This window comes from Artibeus jamaicensis, unplaced genomic scaffold, assembly GCF_021234435.1.
Source record: "Artibeus jamaicensis isolate MK-2021 breed Jamaican fruit bat unplaced genomic scaffold, CSHL_Jam_final contig_233, whole genome shotgun sequence".
Lineage (NCBI taxonomy): Eukaryota > Metazoa > Chordata > Mammalia > Chiroptera > Phyllostomidae > Artibeus > Artibeus jamaicensis.
In genome coordinates this window covers 1,577,729-1,597,265 of record NW_026521486.1, presented here as the reverse complement: position 1 = coordinate 1,597,265, position 19,537 = coordinate 1,577,729, and the positions used below count along the sequence as shown (strand labels likewise).

The 19,537-nt window shown below is 65.7% G+C and overlaps 1 protein-coding gene across 1 annotated transcript in view; it reads left to right on the top strand.

Moving 5' to 3' along the window:
- TBC1D22A (TBC1 domain family member 22A) overlaps positions 1 to 19,537 on the top strand; it is a 101,216-nt gene that overhangs the window by 28,947 nt on the left and 52,732 nt on the right. Inside the window, exons 5-8 of the mRNA XM_037160435.2 lie at positions 5,819 to 5,889; positions 13,125 to 13,253; positions 14,436 to 14,498; positions 18,115 to 18,229. Coding sequence (XP_037016330.2) covers positions 5,819 to 5,889; positions 13,125 to 13,253; positions 14,436 to 14,498; positions 18,115 to 18,229 — 378 coding nt within the window. The remainder of the gene's footprint in view (positions 1 to 5,818; positions 5,890 to 13,124; positions 13,254 to 14,435; positions 14,499 to 18,114; positions 18,230 to 19,537) is intronic.

Here is a 19,537-nt window from a genome sequence, read left to right as displayed (position 1 = left end):
TCCCTGGGAGTCAGAGACCGCGGCGGACCAGGCGGGCTGGGCGGCCTCAGGGCCTGGGACACCGGTTCTGTGCTGCCCTCCCTCCCGGCGGAGAGCCCGGCGGTGGCTGCCCTGGAGGCTCGGTGGTGTGTCGTGGGTCCAGTCAGGATGTTCGGTCCTGTGTGAGGGGTTGTTGCAGACGCCACCCCCCAGGAGGCCCGCGGGCAGAGGACTGAAGGTCGTATGGTCTGGAAGGTGGAGCCTGCCCGGCAGGAGCGGGTCAGGCACAGCAGTGACTGATGTGCCCGACAGGCGTCCCTGGCGGGTCCTTGGCTTGGTCTGTGGTGCTGGTCATGTCCCGTCTCTGCCCCCGGAGGTGTCCTCGTGCTCGGGGAACGCTCAGTGCAGGCGCCGTGCGGCGCGGGTCTCTTCAGAACGCCCCATGTCCTCGGAGTCCCCTGCCCGCAGGTTTACGTGGCTGTGGGCCAGCGTGTGAGCCACCGGACTTGCCCTCTGCTCTCAGATCGGGCCTGCCGGGTCTGCCGGTGGCGTCTGAGCTCGTGGTTTCCGGGTACGACCTCTGCGGCCTGTTCGGCGGATCAGCGGTGTGAGAGGCGACCGGACTTGGTGGGGCCGTCGGTTTGTGGAGGGAGGGAGGCGGGGTTTGCAGTGCAGAACCTTCCGTTCCAGACGGACACTGAAGTGGAAACACCGTGTGTGAGTGTAGTGGACACGAACCTTGCGAGCAGCAGCACACGTGTGTGAACAGCCCGTTCTGGTGGTGCCTGGGGGCGGTGCCTCTGGGGCACATCTTCCCGGGGGCCTGGAGCCCTGTCCCCGCCCTGGACGCCCCTTCGGGCAGCAGGACGCCTTACAGCAGAGGAGCTGGGGGCAGCGGAGGGGTTTGAGCTCTGCGCTCGGGAGGCCGCACGGTGGGAAGCGTCTGCCTGGTGAGAGGGGCTCTGGAGCGTTCTATCTGTCCTCACTTGTGGGGCTGCCCGCCCTCCCCACGGGTTCCAGGGTGGCGGAGGCTCAGAAGAGCTCTCGGGGCTTCTGGTGGCAACTCACCACCACCCCGATCCTCGGTGTCAGCCTCACGGTGGGAGCTTCCCACGGGGCCAGGGGGGCAGGAGCTGGGGGGGGTTGCCATGCCCCGGGCAGGCTGAGAGCCGAGGGCCCTCCGGCCTGTATGCACGCTGGGCTGCATCTCGAGGCAGCTGCATCCTGGTTCTGCTTGGGGGGGGGGGGGCCCTGTACAGACAGACAGAGCCGGTGCCAACACCCCACCGTCGTCTGGGGGTGCCTGCCGGGGTATCCTGGGGCCTTCTCTGCCTGAGGCCTGTGAGGTGTGGCTGTGGGACCCCAGACTGGGTCTCACACCCTCATCTGGAAAAGGGGTCTGAGAATTGCCTCTTGAGGGTGAGAGACTGTCCCCTGGAGAGAAATGCCTGGCCTGGGCACGGCGGCCCCGGGGCCGCTCTCCCCTGCACTGCTCTGGCCGCCGCCGCCGCCCCATTCCACTTCCCGCTTGGTCGTGCAGCGCGAATCGCTTTTACCGGGAGTGCAGCCGGGGTCGTCCTCAGGTCGGTGCCCCTTTGTGTCTGTGCGTGGCCATTGTTGGTGCCCCTGCCCTCCGTTCCTCTCCCCGTCTCTGACGCCCTCCCGCTTCAGACCTGCATTCTCTACGCCGTCCATTGAAGTGGCTCCTGCTTGTCTCCCAGCCCCCCCCCCCACTTGCTCTGTGGACGGCAGGAGGCGGATCAAATGCGGGCGCGACTCTCTCTCCGACTGGAGCAGCTGCCTGCTGCTGCCGGAACAGAGATCAGCTCGTGGTATTGAACGTCCCTGCAGTCGGGCTCCTAATTGCTCGTCCAGCCTTCGCTGCCCCAGACACAGGACCCCGCCGATCGGGGCTGCTGATTCCCAGTCACTGAGGGAAGCAGGCGCTGAGAAGTAAGAGGCCGCCAGCACAGCAGACGGCACTGTGCTAAATGTCCTCCCGGCCGACCACAGTCCGCAACAGCCCTTGCCTTCCTCCTGGCCTGGTCTGTGTCCTTCCCACCCACGTGCTTTGCCGTAGGTGACCTGGGGGGCCGGCATGGCTGCTCCTGCTGTCCTGGCGTGGTGACCAGTTACGCCCCGCGGGCCAGTGGGCACAGGGTGGCGAATGGGCCCCGTGCCTATGCGGAGCTCGGGCTGGGCTCACACGAGTCCGTGGAGCCTGCTTGTCACTTCATGGGGGGGGTTCCTGCTGCCGTTGCCTCTCGTCACCTGGCCTGTGCGGCCGTGACACTGGGATGTGGGATTCCGCCCTGTGCTTGGGGAGCCCTGGGTGTGGAGCACACTGGCCCCAGGTGCAGCTCGTGCTGGCAGGAGTGGGGTGGGCGCCCAGGGACGGAAGGGCGAGCACCTTGGCGTGGGTGCAGGCGGGAACCAGGGCAGGGCCCCTGGATCAGGTGGGGGATCGCCCCCCAGTGGAGGCTCTGGCACAAGGAGGCCGGTGGGACTGGGCCGCAGGCCAGCAGTGGGCCTGTGGTCAGCTGCCCCCCCCGCCCCCCACTGGGTCTCTCCCTTGAGCCTCTGCCTGGGCGCGCACGTGGGGGCAGGGCGCGCGCAGGGGCCGCGGCGCCGTGTTGCTTTCCCTCACACTGCAGCTCAGCTTGAAGTGCCCGCGCCTGTCCAAGTGCCCATGGCCTGTCCCCGACGAGACCATCTTCGGGCTTTCTCCACAGCTCCTTGCCTGTGGCTTCCTCGGCCACAGGTGACATCTAGGGGCTCCTCCAGGGTGAGCCGGTGGGTGGGGACAGGGAACCCGAGGGGCGGGGTCAACCTCAGGGTCCTGGCCAGACGCGTGGCCACGGGCAGTAGCTCTTCCAGGGCTGCTGCGTGGCCGTCCCTGCAGGCGCTGGAGCGTTGCGGTGTCGGAGGGACTGTGCCTGCTGACCCGTGTTGTCGCCGACACTCGGGGACGGGGTGGGCTGCCAGGTGCTGCTGTCCGGTCACGAGGGGGCAGAGCCACATCCTCCGGCGAGTATGTGGGCGTTTTGATGCAGGAGCTGGGTCCCCGAAAGCACGGAAGCGAACCCCAAGCTTCTCATTTGTGCGAAAGGACGTGGATTTTTCACGTGCAGCGGCCTGTCCTTTAATTGAACGCCACGCGGCAGCGGCTGGGGGTGGACGGCATCGCAGGGAGCGCCGCGCAGTTAGGTGGGGGGCGGCCGACGGGGCCGGGCTGCCTTCCCCGCTGTTGGCTCGGAAACGCCAGTTTCCCCAGAAGCGTTTGGGTGTGTGTCTGGATTTCCTGTCAGTGAGAAGTGCTGGTCCCTGCACGTCCTCCTCTGTGATGCTCTATCGGCTGCTCTCGTGCCTTTGGCCTCCAGGAGAACTCAGGGTCAACCCACCAGATTTCAGACACGTTCATAAACCCTGTTGGAACTTGGGTTGGCTTTGCATTGGATTAAAACATGTTTTTTAGAGTCACAGCAGACAGCTTTACGACTCTGGGTCTCAGATCCAGGAACGCGTCGTAGCTTTTATAGCCGACGTGTCTCTTTGGTCCGTTCTCTTCCCTTGCTGTCACTGTCCTGCCCCGTCACCTCTGCAGCGGGCTCCTTGCTACCACGTGGGCCCCAGCCGCCTGTACTGTGGCCAAGCCCTGGCGGGAGCTGTCCCTGGGCTGGGGACTCCCCTTGGCTCCGTAGACTCTCCTCGGCTGTGGGTCTCACCTCGGTCGCCACTTCCTCATGGAGACCTTTCTAACTGCGCCGCCTTTGTGTCTAAGGGTCTCAGTACAGCCCCCGGGTTTCTTCACAGGCTGTTGCCTGTGACGCTTTGCGTTCGCCTCTCTTGGGGGCTTTTGGACGTGCTCCTCTCCGGCCTCCTTGTGGACCTCAGAGCCTGGGTCCTGCGGTCTGCCGGCCTCTCCGCTGGCTCTGCCTCCCTCTCTCCGTTGGCTTCCCCCTGGGGCTGGCCTTGCGTTCGGTGGCTGTAGCAGCCCCCAGTCTCACTCCTGACCCGAGCACTTTTCAGAGCAAGCGACAGAGGGCTCTCTCGGAGAGCCAGGCGGCCAGGCCAGTTCCGTCCTCTTCTCAGTGGCCCGGAGAGGGTTGGCTTGTCGCTTAATCAGTTACCGGTGCGGACGGGGCTCAGCTCTACAGCGGCCACTCTGGCCCACCTTCGTTCCCTGGGAGCTGCCCTCCCTCCCGGGGCCGCTGGGGTCCTGGTGGAAAGTGGGAGCGGTGAGCGGGCCTCAGGCATCTGGGCCAGGCCTGTGTTAGCCTGGCCCTGTGGCCTTTCCCATCCGCCCAGTTCAGCACCTTAGTCCAGCGACAGGGGCCTCTGACTTGGAGGCCAGCGCTCACTCCTGGGGGAGCCCTGCTCGCATGCTCTTCCTGCAGCAGCGGTTCCGTTCCGGTCGCCAAGACCCTGTCCGGGACCTTCTGCTGTACTCACCCGTAAGGTTGGCCTGGGGGGTGGTGGCCTCCGGAGGAGAGGCAGTCAGGAGAGTGGGGAGACTCTGTGCCGCCTGGCCCGGCCGCCGAGCGCACCCCCTGTGCACAGTGGGTCGCGGCCCTCACCCCGCAGGCTGTCTGGAACGCGGAGGAGACGCACGTGGAAGCCCCTCGGACAGCCAGGCTCGGAGTCGCCTTCTCCTCTCCCTGCACCGTCAGGAGCCCACGGGGGGGGGCGACTCCCGGCCCACGGTGGCTGCGCCCCGCTGTCCTCAGGAGCCGCTGCGAGAAACCTGGGCTGCGGCCTCGAGTGGATGCCTGTTGCTGGTGTCTGGGGGACAGGCCCTGCCTTTTGTGCCGTCCCTGGAGAGCTGGGGGGCCTGGCGTTTTCTGGGGCTGCTGTGACGTGTTCTGGGGCTGGGGTTCTCTGCTTTCTCTGCCCAGACTCAGCGGTCGGAGAGGGCGGGTGTCAGGGCTCTGTCTCTGCTGGTTGACTGCCGAAGTCGCCTGGTCAGTGCTTTCTTTTATCCGTGGTGTTAGCCGCCAGCCCTGAGCTGTTAGGAGGAGGCCCAGTGAATGGCACAGAGATCCCTCACCTAGAGGAGCGGGAGGGGCACCTTGGTTTCAGCCGGGTCAGCTGAGTGTTGCTACTCTTACAGATTGGATTGTGTGTTCTAGCCACGCAGGGCACGTGAGTGGGACCCTCAAGGAGCTGCGGCAGGTTCTACAGCGTTCAGGCCCCTTCCCCTCGCCTCCCCTGTCCCCAGGGGGCTCCGCCCCGCCCCTGTCCTTGGCCAGCCCTGCCCCTCCATGACAGTCCCACCTGTGGGTGTCTGTACAGGCTGCAGGGACCTGTGTGGTTGGACTCCCTGAAGACCTCGCTGCCCTCCGTGTGCACCGTGGCCGCACCCGCACCTCTCCGCCACGCGGCTGCCTGCGGGCCAGTCGGGAGGGACCGCCCCTTCAGGCGTCCTTACCCAGGGGGTGGTGGGTGGGGGCAGAATGGAAGGGAGAGACCTGGTGCGGGGCTGAGTTGGGAAAAGGCGTTTAGGGAGGAGAGAGAGAGAAGCAGAGAAGGGGTGGGGACTAAGGACTGAGGCGCGGGAGGCAGCCGGCCCCGGGGGCTCACCTGCCCTGGGGTGGTGCCGGGGACACTTGGGGTGCAGGCCCAGACGTGCCCTGAGAGTTACGGGTGAACAGGTAACGTTTAGCGCTGCTGGGATGGGGGCGCTCCTCCCGGGTGCTGAGGACACCGGTGTCTCAGATTCTCACCGGGCGGCTGTCTGCGCTCCTCTGCGGGGCTCCTGCCCCGAGCCCTGGGGGAGGTGCCCGCACGAGGGGGGCGCTCACCTTTGTCAACCCTCCCCTTGTCTCTTTCTGGCCCACAGAGGAATTGCGGAAGTTGAGCTGGTCCGGGATCCCTAAGCCGGTTCGTCCGATTACCTGGAAGCTCCTCTCAGTAAGTGTCTCGTCTGCTTAGTCCCGCTCCCTCCACACCACCACCCGCTGCAGGCACCCATCCCCTCGTCCGTGCTCCTTCGGGGCCCTCGGGGCCTGGGCAGCGCCCAGCCTTGCTGCGGGGACACAGGCCTTTGTCTGGGCCGAGGTGGCATTTCCATCCTCTGCTTCATCTCCAGCCTGGTTTGATGGGGGTGGCGGAAAGGGTAAGCAGTACTCTCCAGCAACTGGGTTCTTTTTCTCTGAGCTCATTGTTTTAAAAAAGCCCTCGTGAGATTGTCAACCCAGGGGCGTGGGGAAGTCCCAGTGTCGGGGACTGTCAGTGACGGGGGCACTTGTTCGAGCGAGTTTGCTTTGTCACGTCGGTCCTGACATCAGGGCAACAGATTGCAGTGAGAACCCATCTGTTTCTGCAATGCGGGGGGCGTCCCACTCCTACCCCGCCCCGGGCAGGGCGGGGTGGCGCTGGCCAGGGCTCACTGCCGGCCGCGGGCGAGGCCCCGCGGAAAGCCCAGCAGTGACGGGCAGCTCTCTGCTCTTCCTCCTGTGTAAATCTCGGAGCCGAGTCAGTACGGAAGTCCGTGTGCTCTAAATCGGGTCTGACTTCAGTTTTTAAAAGACTCTTGCTAACTAGTCTGAATAAATTTGCAGCTTAGTTCCTCGTATCCTCAATGTAGACGCAGTTTCGTGCAGTGAATATTCATCCATTAAATGCTCCCTTGCCATTGGAGTAGGACCTGCTGCCATTGTCGTATTTCTGCTGGTTTCGTGAGTGCTCCCGGCCAGTGCTCCGATGTCCACCCGGGCCCTTGAGAACTTCCCGGGCCGCCCTGTGGGAGGCGCTGCTGAGGGTGTCGGGCGGGCCCTCACTGCAGCTTCATGTTTGTGGGGGGTTCTGCCTCCGGGGGCGGGTCGCGCCGGTCATGGCTCCCATCCTGCTTGCCCTTCCCAGGGATTGACTTGGGGACAGAGGTGCAGAGAGGGAATGCCCCAGGTGCCACCTGGCTGGGTTGACAGGAGGGAGGGTGGCAGTGGGCAGAGGCTGTCACCAGGAGTCCTGGGAGTGTAGGGGACAGTCTGGTGGCCTCAGGTGTGTGTGTTCCTTTCACTGGTCACAGGGACCGGTGGCCAAAAGACAGGGTGACCACGTTCCCGTGGGAGTTATGGAACACGGGCAGGAATTGCGGGTGAGGGGGTGTAGCTGTGCGGAAAGTGGGGAGCAAGGTTGCAGGGAGGGGCAGCTCCTCCTAGGGCCTGGGTAGTGGGTGGGGAGGTGGGCAGTGACCGTTCTGGCGTGGTGGACAGGTGAGTGAACGACGAAGCCTGTTCGTTCTTCCACGGCAGAGGAGGGCACCAGGAAGGGGGTGCGGTTCGGGGGGCGCCCACTCAGGCCAGGCCTCTCGGGGAAGGTGGGCTGCTTGTGTGGCATCTCGAAGGATGTGGCAGGATCATTGCAGGGAGGACATGAAGCCCTGGGGTCAGGCGAGCAGGGGCCCTGGCCGGTGACCACTGGCTGGGGCAGAGACCGGGGAGGCCGGTGCTCAGGGCCTGGGCTGGGCTCCGGCTGCTTCGAGCACGTGCCGGTGGGTGGGACGAGGCTGGTTTCTGCATGAGTGGAACCGGGCCCCTGGGAAGGTCCCTTGGTGGGTCCGCCCATCTGCTCACCCAGTAGGGACTCAGCGCTTCTTCTGTCCCGGGCACCTCTGGGTGCTGGGAGGTGGCAGTGTAGGGAGGGTGGCCCAGTCTCTGCCCCTCACCAGGCCTGCAGGAAGGAGAGGAGTCCCTGCCCAGCCCAGACCTGGGGCCGCAGCCCAGGAGGGGGCCCGCGTACCCTGTGCACTTCCGTTGCTCCTGAGTGTTCTTTGGGCGCCTGTTGCGTGCACCTGCTCCGTGGAGGCTGTGGCCCGGAGTGCAGGGTGTGTGGGCACAGACCGTGGGTCTGGGGTCTTCCTCGCCCAGGGGTGCTGGGCGTGCTGGCTGGCCGTGCAGTGGTGCCTCTTGGGACGGCACTAGACCCGGGAGGGGCGGGTTGAGGCTGCAGGTGTGGGTGTGCCGACCGGCAGGTGGACCAGGAGCCGGTGGGTTCTCTGAATCCGCGCTCAGTCCCGCCTCCCGGGCTCCCCGTGCACTTGGAGAGCGGCCTGCGTGCGTTCGCTCTGCTCGGAGGTGAGGGCCGTGGGGGAGGCGGGCTCTGGGCCCAGGGACCGGGACCCTCTGGGTGGGGGCTGCCGGTCACACACGGGCACGGATGGGCTAAGGGCAGTCTGAGCTGGGGCCCGTCCCTCTGGTCCTGGAGTCGCTGACCCAGCAGCACCCCCGGGCCTCTCCCCTGTGCCCTGGCTGCCCTGCCACAGTCAGCCGGGCAGAGCTCTGTCGTCGTGGGCGGGGAGCACGTGGGGGGCGCTGTCACTCGTCCCTCAGTCAGCAGGTGTGTGTCTAGGGTGTGGCCCTCAGCCAGGCCCCTGCATGTGCTGTGCCACGGGCTGTCCCGGAGCACGGTGCGGGAGGGACCCGCTTCAGGGCCGCAGACGGGCTCTCCCAGCTGGGCACTCCCTGAACCGAGGGTCCGGTGGGTGCCTGCCCCGCTGTCCTGGGCGCTTCAGCAGACTGGAGTCTCGGGTGATCTGCGGTGTCGGAGTTTGTGCTGCTGGCTCTGTGCCATTGCACAGGCTCCACTGGGCCGCTGGGTCGGGCGGGGGTGGGGGCAGCGGACCTGGGCAGCTCCTGGGCGCCCCCTAGATCTGCTTTCCCAGCGGGGTGCGTGTTCACATCTCCCAAGGCCCTGGGCAAACACTGACGCCCCCGCTCCTGCAGGGGACCCGCTGGGGACACAGGCTCCGCGGGCAGGGCACCCACCAGCCGGCGGGGGTGCAGGTCCGAGGGTGTGACTCACTGAGAGCGGCCCCGGGGCTCAGTGGTGGGCCTGGGCACCCTGTCCCGGCCTGTTCTGCTTCCAGGGCCAAGAGCTGCAGTGCCGGACCCAGGACCGCAGAGAGGTCACCATTTGTCTAGTTTACAGGACACACAGCCGAAGCTGTACTTGAACAGGGGGCCCGTTTGAAGACCTGGGCAGCTGGGAACTGTCTTCCCCGGTGTGTTCACGGTCCTCACGCGCACGGCCCGGTGGCCGGGACAGCACTGTGCTCCGTGGACGTGAGGAGTCTGGCCCTCGTCTGCGAGCGCGTCCCTGCACCCGGGTGGCACCGGACCCTGCACCCTCCGCGCCACCAGGCACTGCAGTCCAACGGGCACGGTGCTGACTTCGCCGTCCTTGGTTAGCTCTGTGGGAACGCGAGCAGACGCGAGTCACGTTGAATACCAACGCTGTGCGCGGGACGGTTGGAAGGAGAAGTGACGCTCGGTTCTCACCGTTTCCTGCGCTGGGTTTGCCACGGGGACGCGGAGGGTGGTGGGGGGCGGCTGGGTCCGAGGCTGCGCGGGCAGGACTTGGCCTTTACGATCCGTGTTTGTATAGCCCGCTAATCCGGCAGTTACGCTGCCTGCAGCTCCGTCATTTAGGATTCGCCGCATTCTCGGATGTGTCTCATTTGCATAATTCCCAGTCCTGCTTAATTACCTGCAGGCCTCCACTTGCCTCGCGTTCCCTGCGTGTGCCCCTCGTGGGAGCGGCAGTGCCAGGAGGGTGTGCGGGGGCTCCGTGCCCGGCTCCCTCGGGGCCTGGCTGCCTTGGGGAGTGGCTGTCGCAAGTTCCTTGATGTTTGGGAGGTGCAGAGAGTTTTGTCCTGCCCCCTCGGAGCCCTTGAGCGTCACTGCCCGTGGTTAGTACGGGCGGCTCCACACTTCCCTGGGCCCCCTGGTGCTTGGGGGCGGCCCGCGCGGGCGCCGCAGGCCTGCCTGCCACTCACCTGGGATCTCAGGTCTGGTGCGGAGCGGGCCACACTGTGCCGTCTCTCACAGCCCCCCCTGCATCTGCTCCACCTTTGAAACCAAGTCTGACCCCGACCCAGGTGCCAGCTGCTCACGCTTCCCAGTGTTACCCAGGCCTCTTCCTGCTTCACCCCAGGGCGGTACCCCTCCTCAGACGGTGCAGTGAGCCAGGGCCCGGGAGCCCAGGGCTGGAGGGCCCGCCCTCCCAGTTGTGTGGTCACAGGCCCTCAGGGGCCCCGGGTGAGCTGCCGCGGGAGGGGGACGCTGTGCCCACCGCCAGGGGTCAGGTGGCAGGTTTGGCAGTGGCGGTTGGTGACGTTGGAGCAGGGACTGGGGGAGGGTGGAAGAGGGGTGATACCCCTTGTGCGGGGCGCAGTCCTTCCAGTCTCGGTCAGTCTTTGAAGAGCGAGATTTTGGCTCTAGCGTTTGGTGCCCTGCGGGGCTCTCACCGTGTGGAGGGAGCAGCAGTGAAGGGGACGCGGTGTCACTTCGGTCCTGACTCTGCAGCAGGGCCAATGAGGACGGTGGCTGTGGGCAGGCTGCCTCAGCCCTCGGGCCTGACGGGCCAGCCCTCGGAGGTGCAGGCAGGTCCGTCCGAAGGGGCCAGTTGGGAGCTTGTCAGGCCCTGCGGCTCCCACCGCCTCTGTCAGAGCTGTCAGCTCTGCCCTGGTGGCGTGAAAAACTCCGCACACAGCGGCTGTGCACAGCGGGGTTCCTATGAAACTCTCGGTAGAGCAGCCCGCTGTGGCCGGGGCCCCCCGTGGGCGGTGGGCTCCCACTGGTGGGCCATGGGGCTTTTAACTCATGGGACGCCTGACCCTTGAGTTGGGAGCACTGGCCTTGTGTCCCTTAAACGTCCGGGGGAAAACGACAGCAGCCAGCACAACAGCAGCTGTCGGAGTGAATGAGTCTAAATGGTACCCGTCTTCGTCAGATCAGCAGAAGAACGTGTTTGGTGGGCCCGGAGTTTTAGCGATTAGTTCTCCTGTGCAGAGCGATGGAAAAGGTGGGAAACTGCTGGCGAGAGGAGCGGGTTTCACCCGTCGGAGCCGGGACTTCCTCGGCCGCGTCTGGTGGGAGCGGCCCTGACTCAGGAAGCAGGGGCCGGCGCAGGGAGGCAGGCGGGCCGCGCGGGGCTCCTGCAGTGTGTCCTGGGTGGCGTCGGGCCGTCTGGCCTCGCGCGCACGGGGGCTCCGGCCGAGTGTGGGACAGGAGGCCGGTACGGTCTGTGTCCACCAGCAGGTGCCCGTCCTCAGCGTCCCCGTGTCCGGGTGTGTGCACGTGTGTGTCTCTGTGTGGCTCACAGGGCGGGACTTCTCCCAGGCTCTGTGCACGGAGCCAGGAACCCGAGCAGGGTGGGAGCTCAGGCGAGGGCCCAGGAGGCCCTGCAGCTGGGCGTCCGCTTCGGTCCATGTGTGGGGCCTGGCCTGTCACTGGGTCCCTGAGCCCTCTTCTGGCAGGGGCTCAGGTCAGCCTGCCCCCTTATGGGGTCTAAGGCAGCATGTGTGCCCCGTGTCTGTAGCTTGGGCCGGGGGTGGAGCTGTCCCTTCTCTGTGCTTAGCTGGTGCCGCTGGCCCCCAGGACAAAGAGGAGTCACCTTGGGTGGCCCTTCTACAAGTGCCACGGGCCTTGATTGGGCAGTTGTCACGGTGGTTGTGGTGGGCGCTGTGGTCCCCACACATCGTCTCTGCGGCCGCCTCTGGGTTCCGGCCAGCCCCACTGTGACTGGTGCCCCAGTGCAGGGCAGGGTGGGGGGCCCGGGGAGAAGGCTCCGGGAGCGGCACAGGTGTGCAGCCACGCCCAGCCCTGGGACCCCGGGACCCCGGGGTGGGGGTGGGCTCCACTGTGAGCAACACTCACTTCCCTCGTTTGGCCGGAAGCCAGGGTCCGGGAGACAGCGCCCCGTCTTTCTCAGGAATAGGGCTCCGTCCGATGAGGGCTGGGGTGTGGACTGTGTCAGCTGGCCTGTGGTGACAGTGGGCGGGCCCCTCGACGGCTGCCTGTGGCACCAGTTTGCGCAAGTGTCCCTGGCCGGGCTGAGCCGCCTGCCTGCTGGCAGGTTGCGTGGTGCCGTGTCAGCTGGCAGGTTGCGGTGGGGACTCACGTGTGCCCAGCACGCCTCGGCACCGGCGTTTCACTTGTGGGCGCTGCCCCTCGGGGAGCGGGTGGGTGCCCTGTCATGTCACGGGTGGCAGAGTCCCGCCCTCCTGAGGCTGCCCGTGCTGGGGACGGGGTAAGGCTGGCTGGAACCCAGGTGCGCAGTCCACATGGGCCCATGTGCTGTGGCGGGACCGCGGGCCTGCCCTGCAAGGCTGGGCGGCAGCTCGTTTGTCTGAGTACGTGGCTCCCACGGTCGGGCGGCCTCACAGCCTCACGGCCCCGCTGCTCCACCCTGGTCACGCACAGTGGCTGCACCCGGCTGGCCCCTGCGCAGCAGCGTGGTCAGCGTTCAGAGTGAGGTGCGCGGGGGGAGGAAGCTTTATTAGACGGCCCCTGGGCAGGCCAAGCACGAGCAGTGAGTGACCTGGGCTCTGGTCAGGACAGGGACTTCTCCTGAGACCTGTCAGCGCAGCGGGGAGATGTGTCAGCAGGGAGAGAGGAGCCACGTGGGGGGGGCATGTGTGGCAGGGCCCCCGCGCAGACCGCGAGACGGGTGGCCGCTCCGCGAGGAGAGGGCGGCACCTGTGCAGGCGTCTCCCAGGCGAGGACGCACAGCGACACCCGTTTGTGTTCTGGGACACGCAGGCAGACCTGCTTCTGACAGATGCCACTGCGAACCCGCAGGGTGGCTAAAGTGGGGAAGTTTGACAATGCCAAGTGTTTGCGAGGATGTAGGACAGCAGACACTCTCGGGCACTTGCCACAGGAGCGTTGCTGCTTTGGAACGACCTTTATCAGAGGGGTGTGCACACCTCTCTCAGGTGTGAACTCATCGGAGCGTGCGTCAGGAGCCTTCAGAGGTGGGGACGGACCCTTTGTCGTGAGGACTGCTGGCCGCCCTTGTGGCTGCGATCGGCAGGCTGAGTTTCGTTCGTCCGTGACAGTCACTCCTGTTCTGTGCTACCAGATGAGCCAGCTCTCGGGTGGAGTGCTGAGTTCAGTGAAGTGGCCAGAGAACACGTGTGGTGTCTGCACGGAGTGGGGGGGGGCTCGTCCCGGGGTCTTGCAGAGGTGGACAGGGAGCGTGAGCGCTGCCCGTCAGCCTGACACTGTTGCGGGTCGGGGGACAGCGCGCGCCCCACGGCCCGGCCTGTCTGGGGCCGCGTAAGACGCGCTCGCTCTTCTCCGGGAGGCCCCGTGCGTTAGCTCTGACCACATGTCGCACTGTCCGTGTGTCTCCTCCCCCAGGGCTACCTTCCCGCCAACGTGGACCGCAGACCGGCCACCCTGCAGCGGAAGCGGCGGGAGTACTTCGCCTTTGTGGAGCACTACTACGGCTCCAGGGAGGAGGATGCGCACCGGGACACCTACAGGCAGGTGGGCGCCCTCTGCTCCCGCACGTGGGCCCGGGGCCCGCTGCCCGGGCGGTGGCTCGTAGGAGGACCTGTTTCGTCTCCCTGGTCCCCGGTGGGGCCACAGCCTGCATTTTCTGATAAAAAAAGGAACTTGGAGACATGTAACTGATCTGTAATTCACAGCACGGGGCCTGTTCCCATCACTCCCAGGCCAGGGGCACGGCCGCTTGGTCCCTGGGGGCACCGATGTGAGATAGACCGTGTTGGGGTTCGCCCAGGGGAAGGTCATCTCCCGTGCTCTGGCCGCCCACCTCACTGGCGGGGAGGCAGGGCTGGCTTCGGTGGTGACTGTGTTCCCGATCCCCCCCCATTAGGGGACACTGGGAGCCGTGTCCCCTAATGCCCCCGCATGCTGGCTCCCGGCCCCGGGACAGTGTTCTCACCGAGTGGTCCCACGCCCTCCTTCCGTGCTGCCTGGGCCGCTGGTCTCTAGGCTCCCCTGCGGGAGGACTAGATAAGCCCCCGTTCATTTGAGACACAGCCCCACATTGAAGAACCGGGCGGCGTGTGGGCTCTCGAGTTGCCGACGCACCTGCGTGAGGACGTGCAGGTCCCTCCGGGCCTGGGGGCCGTTTCCTGGGGCGGAGGCCACTGTGGGGTGGTCGTGCGGGGTGTGGGGGCAGGTGCGGTGCCAGCTTAGGCCCCGATGGCTCATCGGCTGCCTCTCGCTTTGCACGTGGCTCCCTCTGCCAGGTGGGGACTTTATTATGATTCTTGTGTCCAACAGAGGTTTTTAAATGCTCCTGTGAGAAGTGCCCTGGGTCCCCCAGAGACTTGGTGGCAGGGAGAAGGTGTGGCCCGGGCTCCAGGAAGAACCTGTCATCGCTGAAAACTCGGGCGCTGCCGATGCATTCCGGCTGCTCCCACATCAGGGGCTGGAAGTCAGCGTTTTCTGCCGGCGTGGATTTGTCCCCGAGCAGCTGAGGGCTGGCCCTGTTCCTGGCTGCATGGCAGCTGCTCAGCGAGCAGTTGGGCCTGGCGGTTGGGCCAGGCCTCAGGCCCCTCAGGGGGCGCGCACGGGCCAGGCTGTGTCTCAGGGAGCAGGTTTGGGCCAGTGTCGGCTCACTGTTGTCGGTGTCGCCGTTTTAATCATAAGGCCCGAGTGACATTTGTCATCTTCTGTCTTTTTCTCTTCCACCTCCAGATCCACATAGACATCCCGCGGATGAATCCGGAAGCATTAATACTTCAACCCAAAGTGACAGAGGTAAGGGCGGGTCCGGAGGTGCCTGCAGGGTGGTGGGTGCCGCTGTCCAGCAAAGTGGCGGGTGCTGTGGAGGCGCTCCGCCCGCTGCCGACAGGGCATCACCGCCGACGGGGCCCTCCCCACGCTTCAGACGGCCCGACCGTGGGGCCGGGGCCTGCAGGCCGTGCGGCTGCAGCGTTGTGGATGCGCAGACGCACTCCCGGCCGCCTGACCCCGGCCGCCCCGTGGGGCTGCTCCGTGTCCCCACCCTCTCTCGGCACCTGCCCCGTCCTGACTTCCGTCTGTGACTCCCCGAGCCCACCGATCCGGTGCGTGCCGTGCGGTGTGTGCCGCGTGGTGCGTGCACGTGACGCAGAGAGAACGATGACCTGGGGCTGCGTCGCCCCTGCTCGGCCTGGTTCCTGCAGGTGGCCGTTTGCTCTCTGCCTTATTTCTCGCCGTTCGGCCGTCTTTCCCGCAGCCTTGCTCCTGCTGCTGCGCCCTGGGGTCTCGTCTGGGGTTTGCTCCAGGGACCAGGCTGCCTGGAGCTCGTGTGGACATTTACGCGTCAGACTGACCAGTGGTTCCCCAGGGCTCTGATGGGGGTGACATCACCGCGGCGCTCGGGCGACATGCCTGCTGGGTGGGAGTCCGGGGTCTGCGCCCACCCCCCTGGGCTCGGAGTCCTGCTGCGGGGCACCTGTGCCAGTTCTTGACGTCCAGCGTGGTCCCCCACAAGTCTCCAGTGGGGGTTCCCGTGCTCATTTCTGTCCTGACAGCGGACGCAGTCACACACCTCATCACGTGCTCCCGGACTCCCTTGGTGGGCCCTGTCTTTGGCCTGTTTGATTGGCCGTTGATCTTCTGTGTTAGGGATTGCACCTTTTTACCGGCTGTGCACGGAGGCAGCTTCTCCTGCCCTGCAGCTGACCTCTCCCTGTCTTTTGGAGGCTCTCAGGGGTCAGAAGTCTTCCCCTGTGCCTCGTTCGCCTTCATCTCTCCTGGCGGGCCGCGGCGGGCCCTGCTCAGAAGTCTCTTCCTGCTCCACCTGAAGGGTTAGCCTTTTGCCCCTCGCCCCGTCTGTGAGCATCAGCGGTGCTGCGGGGGTGCGGCTCAGCTTGCTCCTCTTGTCCGTGACCCAGCGTCACTGGTGGGGGGCATGTCCGGGCCCCACAGGTGTGTGGCTCACCCTTGAGCAGAGCTGGTCTTGTGCTCTCACTTCTCCCTGGTGCTCACCTGACCTTCCCCAAGGCCACGCCCTCTGATCGAGTCCACCTCCCGGGGAGTCTCAAGTCCTCCGCAGGTGTCCACCGCCCACCCCTTCCTCTCCACGGCGGGGGTGTGGTTGCAGGGCTTGGCTGTCCCACGGATGTCGGGGGGTCAGAGGCCCGCGTCTCCCATCTGCTCTTAGGGTCTGTCTGACTCCTGATCCGGTTGCGGGGAGTCTGTCGGTGGGTGTGGGAGAATCAACCTCCGTGTGAACTTTAGTCTCCATTTTCACGGGCACGCTAATTCTCCACTTTAAGGCCACTTTTAACGTCTTTCACTGAAGTGTGAAAATTTGCCCTGGGAGAAGTCTTATATGTTAGGTTTTTTTCTTAGTCATCATATACCTTGTTATCGTTATAAATGGTGTTTCTCTGAAGTTGAAGTTTTCCTGTCTGAAACACCTTTCTGTCTCGGTTGCTCCAGGAAGTGCACTCCCACATGTCGGCATCTCTTGTCTTTGCACTGGTTCCTTATCAGAGCGGAAGCAATTGGCAGGGCCCAAGGAGAAAGCAGGTTTTCTGCAGAGCTGGCAGTTCCGACATAGTCTCCTCGATCGTCCTTTTCCAGGGTCGTGCGTGTCGTGCCTGGGAAATGATCGATGGCCGCTCTTCTCACAGTGGAAAGTAGCGTCTGCCGCCGCTGCTCGGTTTGTTTTTTCGGTTTTCCTAGCGCTGGACACGTTCCTTGCAGAGCTGGCCCCTCGGTCTCAGCGGGGACGGCCACTGGTTCCCGTCAGCGACCTGCTTGTCTGGGATGGCTGGGGACCTCGATCCCACTGGTCGGATGCGCCTGTGTCCTGGCGGCGGGCCCCTGTCCTTTGTGATGGCTCCTCCGCTCCCGTGGCCGCCCTGGGCGCCGCAGCCTGTCCCGGCCACAGCGGGGCAGCCCAGCGCTGACTAGGACAGACATCTGGCGCACGCGCCTGGGGCTCTGCAGCTGGCTGAGCGGGCCAGGGCTGAGTGGGGCGCAGCCTCATGGGGGGACGTGCGGTCGTGAGGAAGGACTGGGAAGAGTGTGGAAACACTGGTCGGGTGTTAGCCAGGAGGCGAAACCAGGGTGTGGTTTCTGCGTGTGGAGGCAGCGTGTGCCTGCACCTGTGATGCCGAGGGCACACCCACGCTGCTGGGTTCACGCGCTTCGGTTTCACCTCCGGTGTGAGCTGAGGCTGTGAACTGGTTGCTCCTCTGCCTGGAGCCTGCCTCGAGGTGCAAGCTAGCTGCGTAGCCCCCTGCATCACGCTTGCATCCCCCTGACAGCGCTGACGAGGCCCGTGGAGAGTGCACGCCTTCCCTTTGGAGCCGGCACCCAGTGGCAGGCACAGAACCAGACGCGAGCTCTGAGTCTGTTGTGCACACAGGTGCACGTCTGACTGTGTACGTGTGCGCAGTTGTGTGAGTGTGTGTGTGGCCTGGGGTGGTGTGCCCCAGGGCGGACCCCCTGTCTGACAAGGTGGGGGCGGGTGGGAGTGATGGCACAGAGGCCGGGCGGGGGGGCGCTGCAGGGGAGAGGGGCGGCTGCCGGTGGAGGTGCGCCCCCGTCGCTGGCCGAATGGTGAGTGGTGGGGGGACCTGTGTGAAGGGCAGGTGCCTGAGGGGTCTCCCTGGACGGTGGTGACCTTCTCGTGACTCAAAAGTGCCTGGGGCTCAGAGACACCGAGACGGACTGGCGGCTGTGGGGCGTGGGGGGCGGGGGTGGGGAAGGGGTCGCGATGAAGTCAGCTGTCCTGGGGCGTGCCGCGCGGCAGGACCGCTGCAGGTGACCACGCCGTAGTGAAAGTGCCATCACTAGCAAACCAGGTGTGACTCTGAGGACGGGGCTGCCCAGCGTCAGTCACGGTGGAGGGGGCCGTGTCATGTGCAGAGGTGGTGACGTGACCTCGTGTCAGTTCTGCCCCCGTTCAGCAAGTTCGTCTGCCTGACGAGGGGGCTCAGGGCCCGCGTGCGTGCGTGTGTTCAGCCGCCATCCGTCTCCTCACCACCCACCCCTCACCCCCCCACCCCGCCTGTGCACCCCCCCTTTCTTTCAGCCCAGTGTCCACCTGCCCCTTCTTGTCCTCTGCTGACCCCTCCGTCTCTGTGCCCCTCAGGAGCTGCTCGCGGGCGGACCGGGGCCCGGGGCCAGGGCGGGGGTGTCTGTGGGGGCCTGCACGGGCGATGGGGCTGAGCCCCGCAGTGGGTAGATGTTGCACTTGCTTGTGGGTCAGTAAGAAGTAGGATTGTTAGAACTTTAAGAAGTTGAAATGGCAGTGGATCCTGTGTGTTTTAACGTCGGCAGCAGGGAAGAGCCCACCGTGTCTGCTTTAAGTAGAGGAAGGCATTTGGGGTCCCCGTGAGCCTGCTCTGACTTTAGCCTGTGTTTGTCCCTGCAGATTTTTGAGCGGATACTGTTCATATGGGCCATACGCCACCCTGCCAGCGGGTACGTGCAGGGCATCAACGACCTGGTCACCCCCTTCTTCGTGGTCTTCGTCTGTGAACACACAGGTAAGGCCCCCCCGGGTGCGCCCCTTGCAGGCAGCAGCCTCGTGCCGGAGAGTCGTCAGGGGGTCTGCCGTCGTCGGTGACAGCCGGTCACAGCAAACAGCGGTTTTCTGTGGGTGCCAGCTGCAGAAGCCTCTTTGCCGTGCGCCTGACTGTGGGGGTCCCGGGGGGCAGCGTGTGACTGCGGGGGTCATGGGGGCTGGTATGTGCCTGACTGTGGGGGTCCCGGGGGGCAGCGTGTGACTGACTGTGGGGGTCCCGGGGGGCAACGTGTGCTGTTAACACCTGTCCTCAGCAGTACCCAAGAAGACATGTGCCACACCCGGGTGACTTTTGAACTGGGCGACCCGACCTCCGGCCCCCAGGGCCGTGAGTGCTGTGTCTGGCGGGTGCTGTGCGTACCGGCGGAGGCCGGAACCTTCTTGACCGCGTCTCTGCGTCATTCCGCCGTCTCTGCCTGGGGCACGCTGCGGCGTCCAGTTTTCGGGAGGGTCCAGTGCGTGCAGAGGGCCGTGTCTGCTGGGGGTTCCGGGGGGGCCGTGCTGCTGCCGTTCACTCCTGCACGGGCTTCCTCCCACCTGTGTCGGGTCGGCCCGCCGTCACCCAGCGTTCCCCGTGTTGGGCGGGGTCACGCTCCATAAACCCCGATAGTGCCGTCAGGGCTCCGCTGCCCACTGCACTGGCGAACAGGACAGCGGCGAGGCGGGCCTCCCCGCCCCGGCTGCAGTATTTCCACGTGCAGCCGCCCGGAACCGGACCCGTGAACCTGCCACCATGGTGCGTGCTGGCGTCCCAGCGTGACTGCAGCCTGCGCCCCAGGCTGGGAGACCCGGCGTCCCGGGCGAGGACGGTCCTCTCGGAGGATGGGAGCCTGTCAGTGCGGCGTGTTTGTTGCCGCCCCCGCCACGCCCTGTCTTTGCCCACAGTGCCGCGGCAGGTCTCCTCCTCACCGAGCCACTCAGGAGGCCTGTGGCTCCCCCCAGCGCCCTGAGCCGCACTAGGCCGCTCCAAGGGCTTGGCCTGCCCGCGTCCTCCCCTCACCGATGGCTGGTGGAGACGCGCTGGCCACCCCGGGGCCACGGGCCCTGGTCAGCAGACTTCAGAGTCCTTGGCTGGCAGGAGGTCAGCTGACAGGCGATTAGAGAGTTGACGGCCCGTGTTAGACATTTAATCAACGTGGCAAACGGGTTTGTCAGCTGCTTTGCCGCCGTCCTGCGTGGCACGGCCCCGGGCCGCCCTGAAGGTGTGAACCCGGGTCAGCAGCAGGGCGGGACTGAGGGACCGGGGACGTGGTGGGGACTGTTCGGAGGG